Source organism: Siniperca chuatsi, linkage group LG2, assembly GCF_020085105.1.
Source record: "Siniperca chuatsi isolate FFG_IHB_CAS linkage group LG2, ASM2008510v1, whole genome shotgun sequence".
Lineage (NCBI taxonomy): Eukaryota > Metazoa > Chordata > Actinopteri > Centrarchiformes > Sinipercidae > Siniperca > Siniperca chuatsi.
Genome location: NC_058043.1, coordinates 19,665,076 through 19,676,553, shown reverse-complemented (window position 1 = coordinate 19,676,553; position 11,478 = coordinate 19,665,076). Strand labels below are relative to the sequence as shown.

The window sequence follows — 11,478 nt, the reverse complement described above, 5'->3', positions numbered from 1 at the left end:
AACAAAGTGACAGACAACACGAGATTCAGTGTTTGTTATTCTTTTTTTTTTAAATGTGCAAAGTACCAAAGTTAATTTACACCAGAGCAATCCACAAAAATATAAACACAAACTGCTTCCAAAGTCTTCATGTCCCCACAAGGACGGCACAGCAGTCTTGCAGAAAATGGTTCAAACACTATGGATGACCTCATATTTGCAGTTTGTTGCCATTTTTGGTGCAAAGGCTGTTCACAGGGCAGTCAGTCTGTAGGAAAAAATGCATTTATGATGTTGTCATAGAATACACAGGGAGGCTGAATAAAGTAATCTTTATCCTGCCCTCTGGTGGAGAAGTACAAGTGTCTTTACCTCACTGTTACAGGTCTAGACACTGTCACTGTACTGTCATCAGCTGAGCTCATACACATAAAAGAAGACAATCTACGTTAAAAATCCCAGTCAAGGACGCTACAGTCTGATTTATGGGTACTACAGTGCTGCAATTAATCAGTTAGTGAGGCAGAGTGGTGATCCTCATGCTTTGACTCGCTATGGGGTACGACACCATCGGGGTGGTGGCGTGACTCATGGTGATGCCAGGCAGAGGCTGTGTCATGGACACTGCCACTGGTGCCACAGATACAGATACTGGTGCCATAGAAACAGGTGGTGCCATCCCTTGGGCAATGGTCTGTGCAAGGGCGGCTGAGAGGGGGGTGATCTCAGGGTTGAGGTGGGGCGGAGGGGCTGTAGGTGGGGCAGCATTAGTCGGGGGCGCTGCAGGGGCACCGGTAGGAGCTACCAGGTCTTGCTGAGTGACAGGCCGAGGCTGCAGTCCAGCGCTGCTCAGAGTGGTGTGAGTCTGGGCGATGCCATGATTATAGGAACTTACTGCACCCACAGGGGGCGCCAGACTCTGCTCAGTGGGTGCAGGAGTGGAGGACAGCGTCATCACCTTGGCCTGGTTTCGGAACTGGGCGTTCTGCTCCAGAAGAACCTCATTTGTGGCAATGAGATTTGAAACCTGAAAAACACACAAGACATGGATTAGAAAAGAAAAAATGTCTATGGGCTGGATTCCAAAAAGTCCACGGCCGGGAACTCTTAACATTTATCAAAGACAAGGTTCTAATTATATATTTTTTGAAACCACACCAAAACACATTATAGCTACTTTAAAGTTAAAAAGGAAATTGTTTACTGACAGCCATAAGTCCTTAACATTTAGCATGTCCACCAACTACCGTAATCACAGCTTTTGCAGTTATTGATTCTACACGTTTGTGCATAATGATCAAGTAGCCTTTACTCTTCCCAGAGTGTGTCTGTGTCTTATGATGTTCCTAAATATATTCATTGGGGTTTTAGTCAGGTGACTGTGAAGGGAAAACCCTTCCAAGTCAGCTGTTCCTTGGATTTAAAAACAGGTCTGACATTTCTCTGTTTGTTTAGGGTCATTACTGCTCAAAAATAAATCCACCAGAAGGACTAGCATGCCTGTGCAAAATAAAGTGATGCTTTTCTGTGGTAAACATGTACTTGATCCTGTTTAAGCCATAAAGAATGCATTCATTTAAAGCATTAATCTCTCATGCTGCCATCTATTTCCATTAACTTTTCTACTACTACCTTAAACTTTGTTTCATCTGTAAATAAAACGTTCTTCCAGTCCTAATCACTGACTGGTCCATATTAAACTTTTAAATTTTGTTATCGAATAAGTGGCTTGGACACTGCTCCTCTCCCATTAAAAATACAGTGTGTCAACAAAAAAGTAGGCCTGCCACCAAAATTTAAAACAAATGTTTAGAGGCTGTGATCACTCTGAAAATGATAAACAGATTTTTAAATACAAACACCAGGCAACAACTAAATCAACATTTCCAAGTTTACTAATGCTGTTAAAGATTTGTTACATTTGTAATGTAATGAAAAACTAAAGCAAGTAAGTTGAATTTAAGGCTATGTAATATAATATGGCACATGACACGATCATGTGAAAGGACCATATTAATTCATTCAGTACAGGAAGCATACAAAGTACATTTGACAATATAATGAAATCTGATACAACAGCCTACAATAAATGCCACCTTTGTTGAGCTTATAAAATTAATTATTTGTTAAGACATTGCATTACACTGTCAAATGTGGCTGTTACTGTGCACCCCGTTGTGTCTGGTATTAGTTGTTAAAAACACAAATCAGATTTCATAATACATACTGAAATACAAGTGCTATACATGTGGGAAAGGCTTGCCAGTCCTGTATAATTTCATGCATGGACTTCTCAGAGATCCAAATAATGTTTTTCCATCTCTTATTCTAACCTGCTTCTTCAACTCTTCCACTCTCTTCCTCAGCAGGGAGTTTTCTTCCTCGAGGAACCTGTACTCCAGAGGACGTGTCGGCAAAGTGGCTTGCAGTCCCAGCTCATAGTGCCCACCTCCACTCCCATCTGCCAGGCGCAGCCCCTCCAACCGCCGCCTCTTGAACTGTAGAGCAGTGTGGTCCATAGAGGCCTCCAGGGAGCTAGCATCAAACAGCCCACTTTCAAGCAGAGGGTCATACACTGAGCATGCGCTCCTGTCATAACGCCGCTGTCCTGAAGAACTTATGGACAGACAACCAGTCATCCCACCTCCACCTACTCCCCCAACTCCTGAGATAACTGGATCTCTGCAACCACCCAGGCTGGGGCAACCCATCCCCATCATATTACTTCCACCTCCACCCCCCACAAGTCCTTGCATTCCTCCACAGGCACCCCCTCCTCCACCACCTATCCCTCCACCAGCATTCACCATTCCACTGGGACCTGGCCCCACAACACCACCCACTCCAACCCTGGAAGGCTCATATTCATAGTCTTTTTTGACATGGCGAAATTTACATTTATTGCCCCTCTGGCACTCTCCCTTCAGGAAGTCTCTGCAGATGGGGACCTCCCCACGGCTATGGGGGAGATCCATGGGCGACAGGCCCAGTCTTGCTGCAACTTTCCCTCTTAGTCTGAGGGGTAGCTCTCCTGTTTTTTTATAATAGTCCTCATCCTCTTTAGATCCATGGACAAAGCGGCAGTTGGAGCGCATACACTCCTTATTCTGGTGGTCATGACAGAAGATGAATTAATTCTTTTGCACTCCCAAGTCTGGCACCTCATTAAAGTCTGGGTGTCTAAAGCGGCAGCGCTTCCCTCTCTTGCAAACATTGCGTATGAAGTCCCTGCAGACACCATCCAACGCCAGTCCTGCACCTTGCCCCCCACCTCCACCGTTCCCACAGCTGTTGCCATTTCCGAGCGCCCCTCCTCCCCCCATACTCCCAGAGCCAGAGACGTTGCCTCCTACACTTCCTCCTGAACCTCCTCTGCCCTCTGCCGAGCCCCCTGCCAAACCAGACCCAGGTCCTCCTTCCTCACCCAGACCACCAGCACTCCCACCACCACCTGACAGGTAGGAACTGTCCCGGTCAGGCATAGCGCTCGGCCCAGCGCGAGGAGAAAACAGCACTCATGTGTATGAGGGGGGCTGACGCGACCTGGCAAACATTCACATACAACAGGTAAAAAAGTCATGAATAATTTTTCATTGGAGTAGTGTAATATCCTATTCAAAGATCTGCAAGACAAAAACATGAACCCAAGTTGAGATATTAGCTTTAGAAGTACAGACGAATTTGAATGTAACGTTATGGTTCAACTGGATAAGGCTAGGGCTGAAATATTAGCACGTGACACCTGGTAAATAAGTAGCACCGGTGTTGTTGTTGTCACTGGATGAGCAGCAGCCAGTGCTTTGGTAAAATAACAAAAAAACAACAATTGGAATCATATTACAAAGCTAAATTGAACGCACAGATTAGCTGTCGGCAATTAAAGCACACTATGGAGTATCATACACCTGAATAAATGGTACCGTCGTGCTCGTAGCACCATTTTAGGCTTATATTAGCTAGCGAACGTTATCTGGCTAACTTGCTAAATGCTAACGTTGTCTTACCAAATAGAAACTAGGAGCAGGATCCACGGAACAGACGAGCAACTCTCAGAAACGCCTTCTTCTGATTCTCTGAAATGCACACAGCTATAGCTGCTAACAACAACAACCAGGCTTGTGTTATTGTTGTCAATTCCACAAGCCCCCTGTGCTGTTTAGCACATTTCTTGATGCAGCTTTCATTACCAACGAAGAAGACGACCCCCTTCCGCTTCGTTTCCTCTGAGTGTTCTTCTGTCCTCTAGTGGTGATAATAGTGAGTTGTACTGACATGTTTTCACTTTTTCACCGGGAAATAATTAATACACGGTTTAAAGGTTTCATAGAATACAGTGGCATTACTAACGCTAAAAGACGGTGAGCTAAGTTAGAAATGCTATGGACGAAGTTGCATTTAATCTGATGCACTTTCACTACCACGTCTTGTACGTATTTCGGCTGAAATAGACTTTTCAGTGTGAGCAGCCTATTTTGCCTGCTGAGTGCTGCCACAACTGCCGTGTAGACTAGGTAGCTTTATGTAAATATGAAGATGAGTTGTCAAACCACAAGGTAGCTGTACTTCGAGATAAACTTTTTTGTGAAACAGTTGTGTCTGAGTTCCTTATCTGTGCTCAGGCGCCGGGCATGGCAGTGCAACATCGTGTTTTCCACTGGATGCAAGCCTGCGTGGTCCTGCAACTCTGCTTATCTGAAGCCCTGCCTGCTGCCTCAGAGACAAGCAGAAATTACTATGATACTCTCCATGTTGAGCCAACAGCAACTGACAGCCAGATAAAGAAGGCTTTCCGCAAACTGGCCATAAAATACCACCCCGATAAGAACAAGAGCGCCGACGCAGAGAATACTTTCAGAGAGATTGCTGAAGGTAAAACATGCCTGCAACACAATGAACCTTTTTATAGTGCAATCTATATTGCATATGTTATTTACACAAGTGAAATGCATTTTATCGCTTTCAAAACGATTTCTTTATTCTCTTAATAGGTAGGCTTCATAAATACAATCCGTTGCCTTTTTTTTAGGTAGACCCAGTATTGATGCAGTCTAATACAACGGCCCTGTAATAAATCCTACTTTTATGAAGGTTATATGGTTTAGTTTTTGTTGAAACTGTTTAAGAAATTCAACTGTATTGTTATTTTGGAGGTTGTAGTTTGTGGTGCTGTTGATCTGTATTGCATTATACTGAGAGGTGATTCTAAAATGTTGTCTACCCTAATTGATATAACTGGGAATTGGAAGTGGAAAATATTTAAAACACATAATACAGTAATGCAATACAATTCTAACAGCACCACAAACTACAGCCTCCTTCATGAAACTGCACCTGGGTGTACTTTCATTGCTGTATCCCTGCCAAAGATACATTTTTCTCCTCTTTTAGCCTACAAGGTGCTCTCCAACAAGGAGAAGAGGAGGCTGTATGACAGTGTGGGCCATGAGGCGTTCCTAAAAGATGGGGCCCCTTTTGATCCCGAAGACGAACATGAGACAAGCTTTCCCTTCAGTTTTGCAGACCTCTTCCATGACTTGGATGATAGTCTTTTTGTGGAGGAGCCATACTTCCACTGGAGCTTTCATCAGGATGGGGAGGATGAGGACAGTCCATATGAACATTACAGTTTTGAAGAACCTGGCTTCAGCTTTTATTTTGGGGATGGGGATGATAATGAAGAAGACCTCCACTACTAGATATCCTAGCATTTTTGTCCTGTATCCTGCATGACTGTTATGTTTTAATGTATTGTATTTTATTGATAATAAAGTCTCCATATTAAATTGCTATCTCAGTATCTGTGTCTCCGTATGTAGAAATGCAGCTAAATAGACCCTTAGGTAGCTGTGTGTAGTCTGCATCTTTTATTGGATAAGTTATAAGTTCAGTGATTGTTTACAAGCTTGTGAGGTTGTAAGGTTGACAGCTGTGGGAACTGATTGGACCGTTATGCCACTTTTCCTGTGTGGGTGTGTCGAAGGTCCTGAGTTACTGACTAACCATTTAGTAATTTTTTCCCTGCACCAGCACTTTAGATTTGGCACTGTTTTACTCCATTTCTCACAGGACCAGTTTGCACTTTGACCCAGAGGATATCCTGTGCCTGCTCAGCAGTTGGAGCGTGAGCGCTCTAAAGCCAACATAAGACAAAAGACCTTAACAGCTTTACGCACTTTTATCGAGATAAAAGGAGATTTAAACATTCTACAAAGCAGATACAAGACAGACAGACTGGACTCATTAACCTACAAGCTTGACAATGATGGTAAGTTTGCCTGAAAATGTTCTTTCTGACAACCTGTGAGTATCATGTGACATCTTTTTACTCCATGCAGACATCCACATATACAGCGTGGGCTAAGTGAAGTTTTTTATTGCCTTTAAATTCAATTTGTAACTAATGTGAATTTACTCCCAGCTATTGCATTGGTAATATTGTTAGCCACATTTCTTTTATTACAGGAAGAGGTAAAAGAAGTGATATCTACTCTGAGTGTCCATGGTCATAACATCAAGGTTACAGAGGTGTTGAAAGACGGGGACACGCTTACCTTCCTAATTGTATCTCAAAAGGTGAGAAAATGTACTTGTTATTTGCTGCAAGCGAAGCATTGCTAACACTGGAACTAGATTAATGCAGCACACCACTAGGATAGGTCAGATGATTTGTTTAAATTATGATATTGCAAAAACAGACTGCTCGGATGACACGTTGTCTCTCTTGTATGCGCTAGCTGTCTGGGACAGGGGAGTACCATGTGGACCGGACTTATGATGATTTTGAATGGCTGCAGCAGCACCTGTTTTCTCAGGAGGATGTGCCCGGGATACAGGGAGTCATAGTCAGTACTTTGTTTCATCTGCACACAACACAATCCCTTATTTGACTTCTAAACTTATGCACACTTTTCTGACAATAACAGGCCAAGAAGATTAGTACTGGAATATGTTGGTTGCTCAGTCAGTGAAGGGACAAACCAAAATGTGGATTCTGTGGAACTGTTGATGACTTCCTTTTGGAAGTGTGTATGCTGCTTCATGTCCTCTTTTTTTTTTCTAATGGCCTACTGTAGATTCACCAATGATGAATTGGCTGTGTTCAGAATTTGAGCTAAACTGCAATATTAAAGTACAAGTGGTAACATGACATACACATACACTGACTCAACCACTGGTTAGAAAATGTGCTACTGCCATCCAACTTATGGGGAACATTTAGTTTCTTTTAAAATGCTTCCTCCTTTCTATCTCTTTCTTTACATCCTCCTTTTCTTTGTAATCAGGAAGCTGATTTTAGTGTTGCCATTCTGCCAGCTGTCCCAGTCCTGTAGAAAATTAACTAGAGGCTTTTTGGTCTGATTTGGATGTTTATTTCAAGAAAATGCAACAGTATCCTTTCAGGAAGTATGTTTTGTATACTACCTCTTGGTATGACAGTGTGTGCAGCGGGGTTGTGTTTGTGAAGTATTACACAAGCGCATGCTATGTAATATCTGATCCAGGGCATAATGTGTGCAAACTGTAAATCACAGCGCATTTCTAAATACATACACATTATTTAGGTGCCTCTCCCAAGCCAAGCACCTAATGAAAGAAAGAAACTTTTTGTAAAAAACAGTAGAAGAAATTTTGCTCTTTTTTTCTTCCAGTTTCCTCCTCTTCCTGCAAAGGCTCAGGTGAATGCATCTGCCAAGGTTATGAAACAGCTTGGTGAGTACATCTGAAGACCACCTCCATAACAAAATTCTAATTAAAATTAAGATTTAAAAGTAAATTAACCAAATATATTTTCCATTTCAGTATCTATTCTGTTGTACAGTGTTGAGTGTGATATGAGGTGTTATGATCAAAATGTTAATGGGTTTCCTGCAGGTTTTCTTGGTTTAGGAGAGTGGCAGCCATACTGTAAAGCATTGGAAAACTTCCTCCGGCAGATTGCTGCACACAGCATACTCAGCAAAAGTAAAGCTGTGGAGATCTTCCTGACTAGCTCAGATGTGAGTAGACACAAATAAACAGCCTGTTTTTTAAATCCCCTTTTTATGATTAGCCCCAGTAAGAAGAAAAAAAATTATGTTACAAAAGGGTGCAACGTGATACCTTTTTACGAGAGAGACAGATTATAAATGGTTGAACTTTCACTAACATTGTTACAGAAGAGAAAATGGAGAGAATCATGTGACAAGTATAGTACCCTACAAATATATGGAGGACTGAAGGCCAATGGCTGCACCTGCGAATGAGATGGTCGGCAGAGCATTCACCATGGCACCATCTGCTTGTATAGCACCAGAACTAATGGTCCATTCATATAACATTTGACCAACATGATACACCAGGTGTGTCCTCAACACTCAGGCAAACTTATAGCCACATTTGGAGGAGCCTTTTGTATGGGCCTGTTATCAGTGATGGAATGTGAACTTTAAAGAAGGCGGCCCTGAATTGAGACACAGCCGTAGTGGAACATTTGTCTGTGTTTAAAAAAATGGAAGGACAAAACATTAAACACTTTATGAAGCAATGCATTATTTAAAACACAGGTATGCATGTATGTATGCAGGTACGCACACATACACACACTGAGTAATACTGCCTCTTCACTGTATAATAGTCAGCTTGTGTCAGTGTTGGACGTGTTCTCGGTCCTGATGATGATACATTAAGTTATTTCCTGTCTGACTGAGACAGACTCTCATCAAGTCTGGAATACTGTATATTGAGCATAAGCAGATTTTGTAGTGGCATGGGCCAAAAAACATCTATGGATGATCAAAAAAGTGTGTGTGTGTGTGTGTGTGTGTGTGTTAATTCTGAAACTTATGTACCCAATACCCATTTTCTAATGCTGAGACAATAATAATTTGGTACAAAAGATCACTGAGTTTCACTTTATTGTTAGCATAGTGTATCTATCTTATAGACTTACTCTCATGTTGGGAAGATTTCATATACTGTGCTTAGACAGTGTTAACCTAAAAATGTTCAAGCTTATTTGTGTCCTTGTGTGTAGCCTCCAGGCAGACAGAGAGCAAGGAAAAACATTTTCAACCGGCTGAGTCAAGCTGTGGAAGAGATGAGGAAAGAAGGCCATAAGGTACACAACTGGGACTCAAACAGAAATGTACTCAACAGAAACAAACAGAATTTATAGCCTCTACATCTGTATGTTCGGTTTTAATGCCATAATGTCTGTGTCCGCAGGATGTGGATGAGTTCTTTCAAAGTGAACGTGATCATAACCTTGTTTTAACTGGCTGTACAAAGACTGCAGCTGAGGTGAGCCAGTCACCTGTTGGGTTTTTGTCTGAGTGTTTGTCCTTCTCCCTTTTTTCTTCTCTCACACAGCCAGAGACACTGTCCTGTTTGACTTTTGAACCTATGAGCTTTTGTTTTTCTTGCAGAGATTCCTAGATGTGGTGGTAACTGAGCAAAGTAAGAAAACTGCTGCTTTCACAAAATACCCTTTCATTTAAAGTTTTGGAGAACAGACAAAAAGGCTCATAAGTTGGTGTTAGTTGGGGTTTATGTGTGTTCAGATTCAACAGTTGATACTTATAGGAGGATATGTAGTATATTAGTGTTCATCCACATTACAACGCAAATTGTTTTAGTCCCAAGTGTGATGTTAGTGTGTGTTCCCTGTTCTATTTAGAAATAGCAGTGGCCTGTGGGCACTTCTCAGCTGCTCTGCATCTCTGTGTGGATCCAGGGGAGGATCCTGACAAACAGGCTTTCTCTAAGTGAGACAATAATAGTATTGCTCCCAGGCCAATATCACATGCACTTAAAGTTAATGCCTCTGAACATTGCGTACAAGTTACAATAAATTAGTATGATGGGGAAAGAATGTAGACAAACTGACAGCACTTCTTCTTACAGGGCTTGCGTGAAATTATCAGAAGTCTTTCATTCTATGAGGGTAAGTTGTTTGTCCTTTTTAATAGGAACAGGTTTACATCACAATGCTTTGCCAAATAATCTGCACATAATGTTCTGCACAGAACAATATGACAAATGTTGCTGAGAACAATGTGAGCACTCTTGGGCTAGGCTTGGACCTGGAGTCACGCTACCAGGAGGCAGAAAAGGTGTGTCTTCTATTTCTAAAGTCATTTCATGTTCAACTTATGTGTGTTGTCTCTCCATCTACATGTTACTGTGTAACATGATTATTATGTCCAATGCAGGAAATGCTCTTCAGGAGAACCTGTAAACTAGTAGAGTTAGAGACTGCCATAAGGAATGCAGAGAAGGCCAAACCTGTAAAGAAGGCTGCTGTGAGTGTCTCTACCCATGTATTACAAGAACGCACTGCTAGATCAGCTGTACATGCATTCTTGTGACCAGCAGGTGTCATTAACGTTCTGCTGAAATGGTTCAGTAGTAGAGGATAGACCACTAAGAGATCAGAAGACATTAGATGCAAGTACAATCTGTATATTCACTCTGATGAAGACCAAGTATATAATGATGATGCTCTTCATATTCATCAGATGGAGGAGGTGAAGAAAGCAGCAGAGACGGAGTTTGATCACATTTGTGGAGTGGCTAAACAGGAGGTAAAACATCACATTTAAAACTGGATTCTCTGCTTCCACATGCCTTACCCATCGCAAGGGTATTGCGTAACATCCTGTTTGTTGACACCCATGTACTGGATGTATTATTTCTTCCAGATTGCGCGGTTCCAGGGTGTGCGTGTGGAGATGTTGCAGCAGGCTCTGGTTCAGTGGTGTGAAAAGCAGCTTCGTACAGCCAAAGAAAGTGCTGACCAGTTCAACCAGCACCTGCAGGCCTTTAGAGGGATGGCATAGTGACCCCACTCTTAATGAAGCATCCTCAGTATGTCTAAACATAGCATGGGATAACCCAAACATGTCCTTCATCCTGTTGTGCTGCAGTCTGATGCTTTATTTGGTTCAATTACATCCAGTGTAAATGAAGAATTGTAAGTAAAAGAGAAAGGCAAACCTTCCTGATAATCAAACTGCATCCTTATAATTTGTATACACACACACACACACACACACACACACACACACACACACACACACACATTCATTCACACTTACTTTCCCTCAGTCTCTCCTCAATCACACTCATACCCCCTGTATAAATGATGGTTCTGATTTCTTAGTAGTAGACTTGTCATCTGGTAAGGCCATTATGTGTGTGTGTGTGTTCTATACTACACTCATACATTTGTGCTGAGAGTGGGCTGTGCTGCTCTCTAGCCACTACATCAGCTGGGGTCACACAAAATAAAGTGTGATGAATTGATTCCCAAAGTACCTGCTCGCCATTGTGTGTATTTCTTACTCCTGGATCATTAATCAGTTGGTTTGACTGCTCCTGCAAGGACGTGGCGGCAAGGACACTCACCGTGCTGGCTTTTTGTTTGGCTTCTGAAACTATTCTGGCTTTGTGTGAATATCTGTTAATGATCGCTCTTACAGTCACTGTATTTTCCATATGATTGTAAGAAACCTGTAGTGA

At 42.1% G+C, this 11,478-nt stretch overlaps 3 protein-coding genes across 8 annotated transcripts; 2 read left to right on the top strand and 1 right to left on the bottom strand.

The window, feature by feature from the left end:
• Positions 1–24: 24 nt before the first annotated feature.
• On the bottom strand, positions 25–3,461 carry zc3h10 (zinc finger CCCH-type containing 10). Its single transcript, XM_044222145.1, is given in 2 exon segments — positions 25–1,006; positions 2,313–3,461. Coding segments are annotated over 2 exon segments (1,662 nt in total). The 3' UTR covers positions 25–493.
• Positions 3,314–5,766, top strand: LOC122888137 (dnaJ homolog subfamily B member 9-like). Of its 5 annotated transcripts, none has more exons than XM_044222211.1 (3): positions 3,314–3,437; positions 4,599–4,848; positions 5,368–5,766. In XM_044222211.1, exons 2-3 carry the CDS (start codon positions 4,608–4,610, stop codon positions 5,673–5,675), a joined length of 549 nt encoding a protein of 182 aa, XP_044078146.1. In that variant the 5' UTR covers positions 3,314–3,437; positions 4,599–4,607; the 3' UTR covers positions 5,676–5,766. The 5 variants fall into 5 exon arrangements, with proteins under 5 accessions (XP_044078146.1, XP_044078128.1, XP_044078110.1 ...); XM_044222193.1 differs by having other exon boundaries at positions 3,409–3,546; XM_044222175.1 differs by lacking the exon at positions 3,314–3,437 and adding an exon at positions 4,095–4,236.
• Positions 5,767–6,045: 279 nt separating this feature from the next.
• Positions 6,046–11,273, top strand: si:dkey-28n18.9 (sorting nexin-6). Of its 2 annotated transcripts, XM_044222157.1 has the most exons (14): positions 6,046–6,244; positions 6,442–6,552; positions 6,714–6,821; positions 7,629–7,689; positions 7,852–7,976; positions 8,993–9,076; positions 9,184–9,258; positions 9,384–9,414; positions 9,635–9,722; positions 9,862–9,901; positions 9,984–10,070; positions 10,170–10,259; positions 10,476–10,541; positions 10,659–11,273. In XM_044222157.1, exons 1-14 carry the CDS (start codon positions 6,239–6,241, stop codon positions 10,794–10,796), a joined length of 1,110 nt encoding a protein of 369 aa, XP_044078092.1. In that variant the 5' UTR covers positions 6,046–6,238; the 3' UTR covers positions 10,797–11,273. The 2 variants fall into 2 exon arrangements, with proteins under 2 accessions (XP_044078092.1, XP_044078100.1); XM_044222165.1 differs by lacking the exon at positions 6,714–6,821.
• Positions 11,274–11,478: the final 205 nt, after the last annotated feature.

Excerpts from the sequence above, each read along its gene's own strand:
- LOC122888137 (XM_044222211.1), top strand. The coding sequence starts at position 4,608 with ATGGCAGTGCAACATCGTGTTTTCCACTGGATGCAAGCCTGCGTGGTC. Across the intron at positions 4,849-5,367 it reads TTTCAGAGAGATTGCTGAAG|CCTACAAGGTGCTCTCCAAC; the intron begins GTAAAACATGCC and ends CTCCTCTTTTAG.
- si:dkey-28n18.9 (XM_044222157.1), top strand. Across the intron at positions 9,415-9,634 it reads TGTGGTGGTAACTGAGCAAA|AAATAGCAGTGGCCTGTGGG; the intron begins GTAAGAAAACTG and ends TGTTCTATTTAG. Across the intron at positions 9,902-9,983 it reads AAGTCTTTCATTCTATGAGG|AACAATATGACAAATGTTGC; the intron begins GTAAGTTGTTTG and ends TGTTCTGCACAG.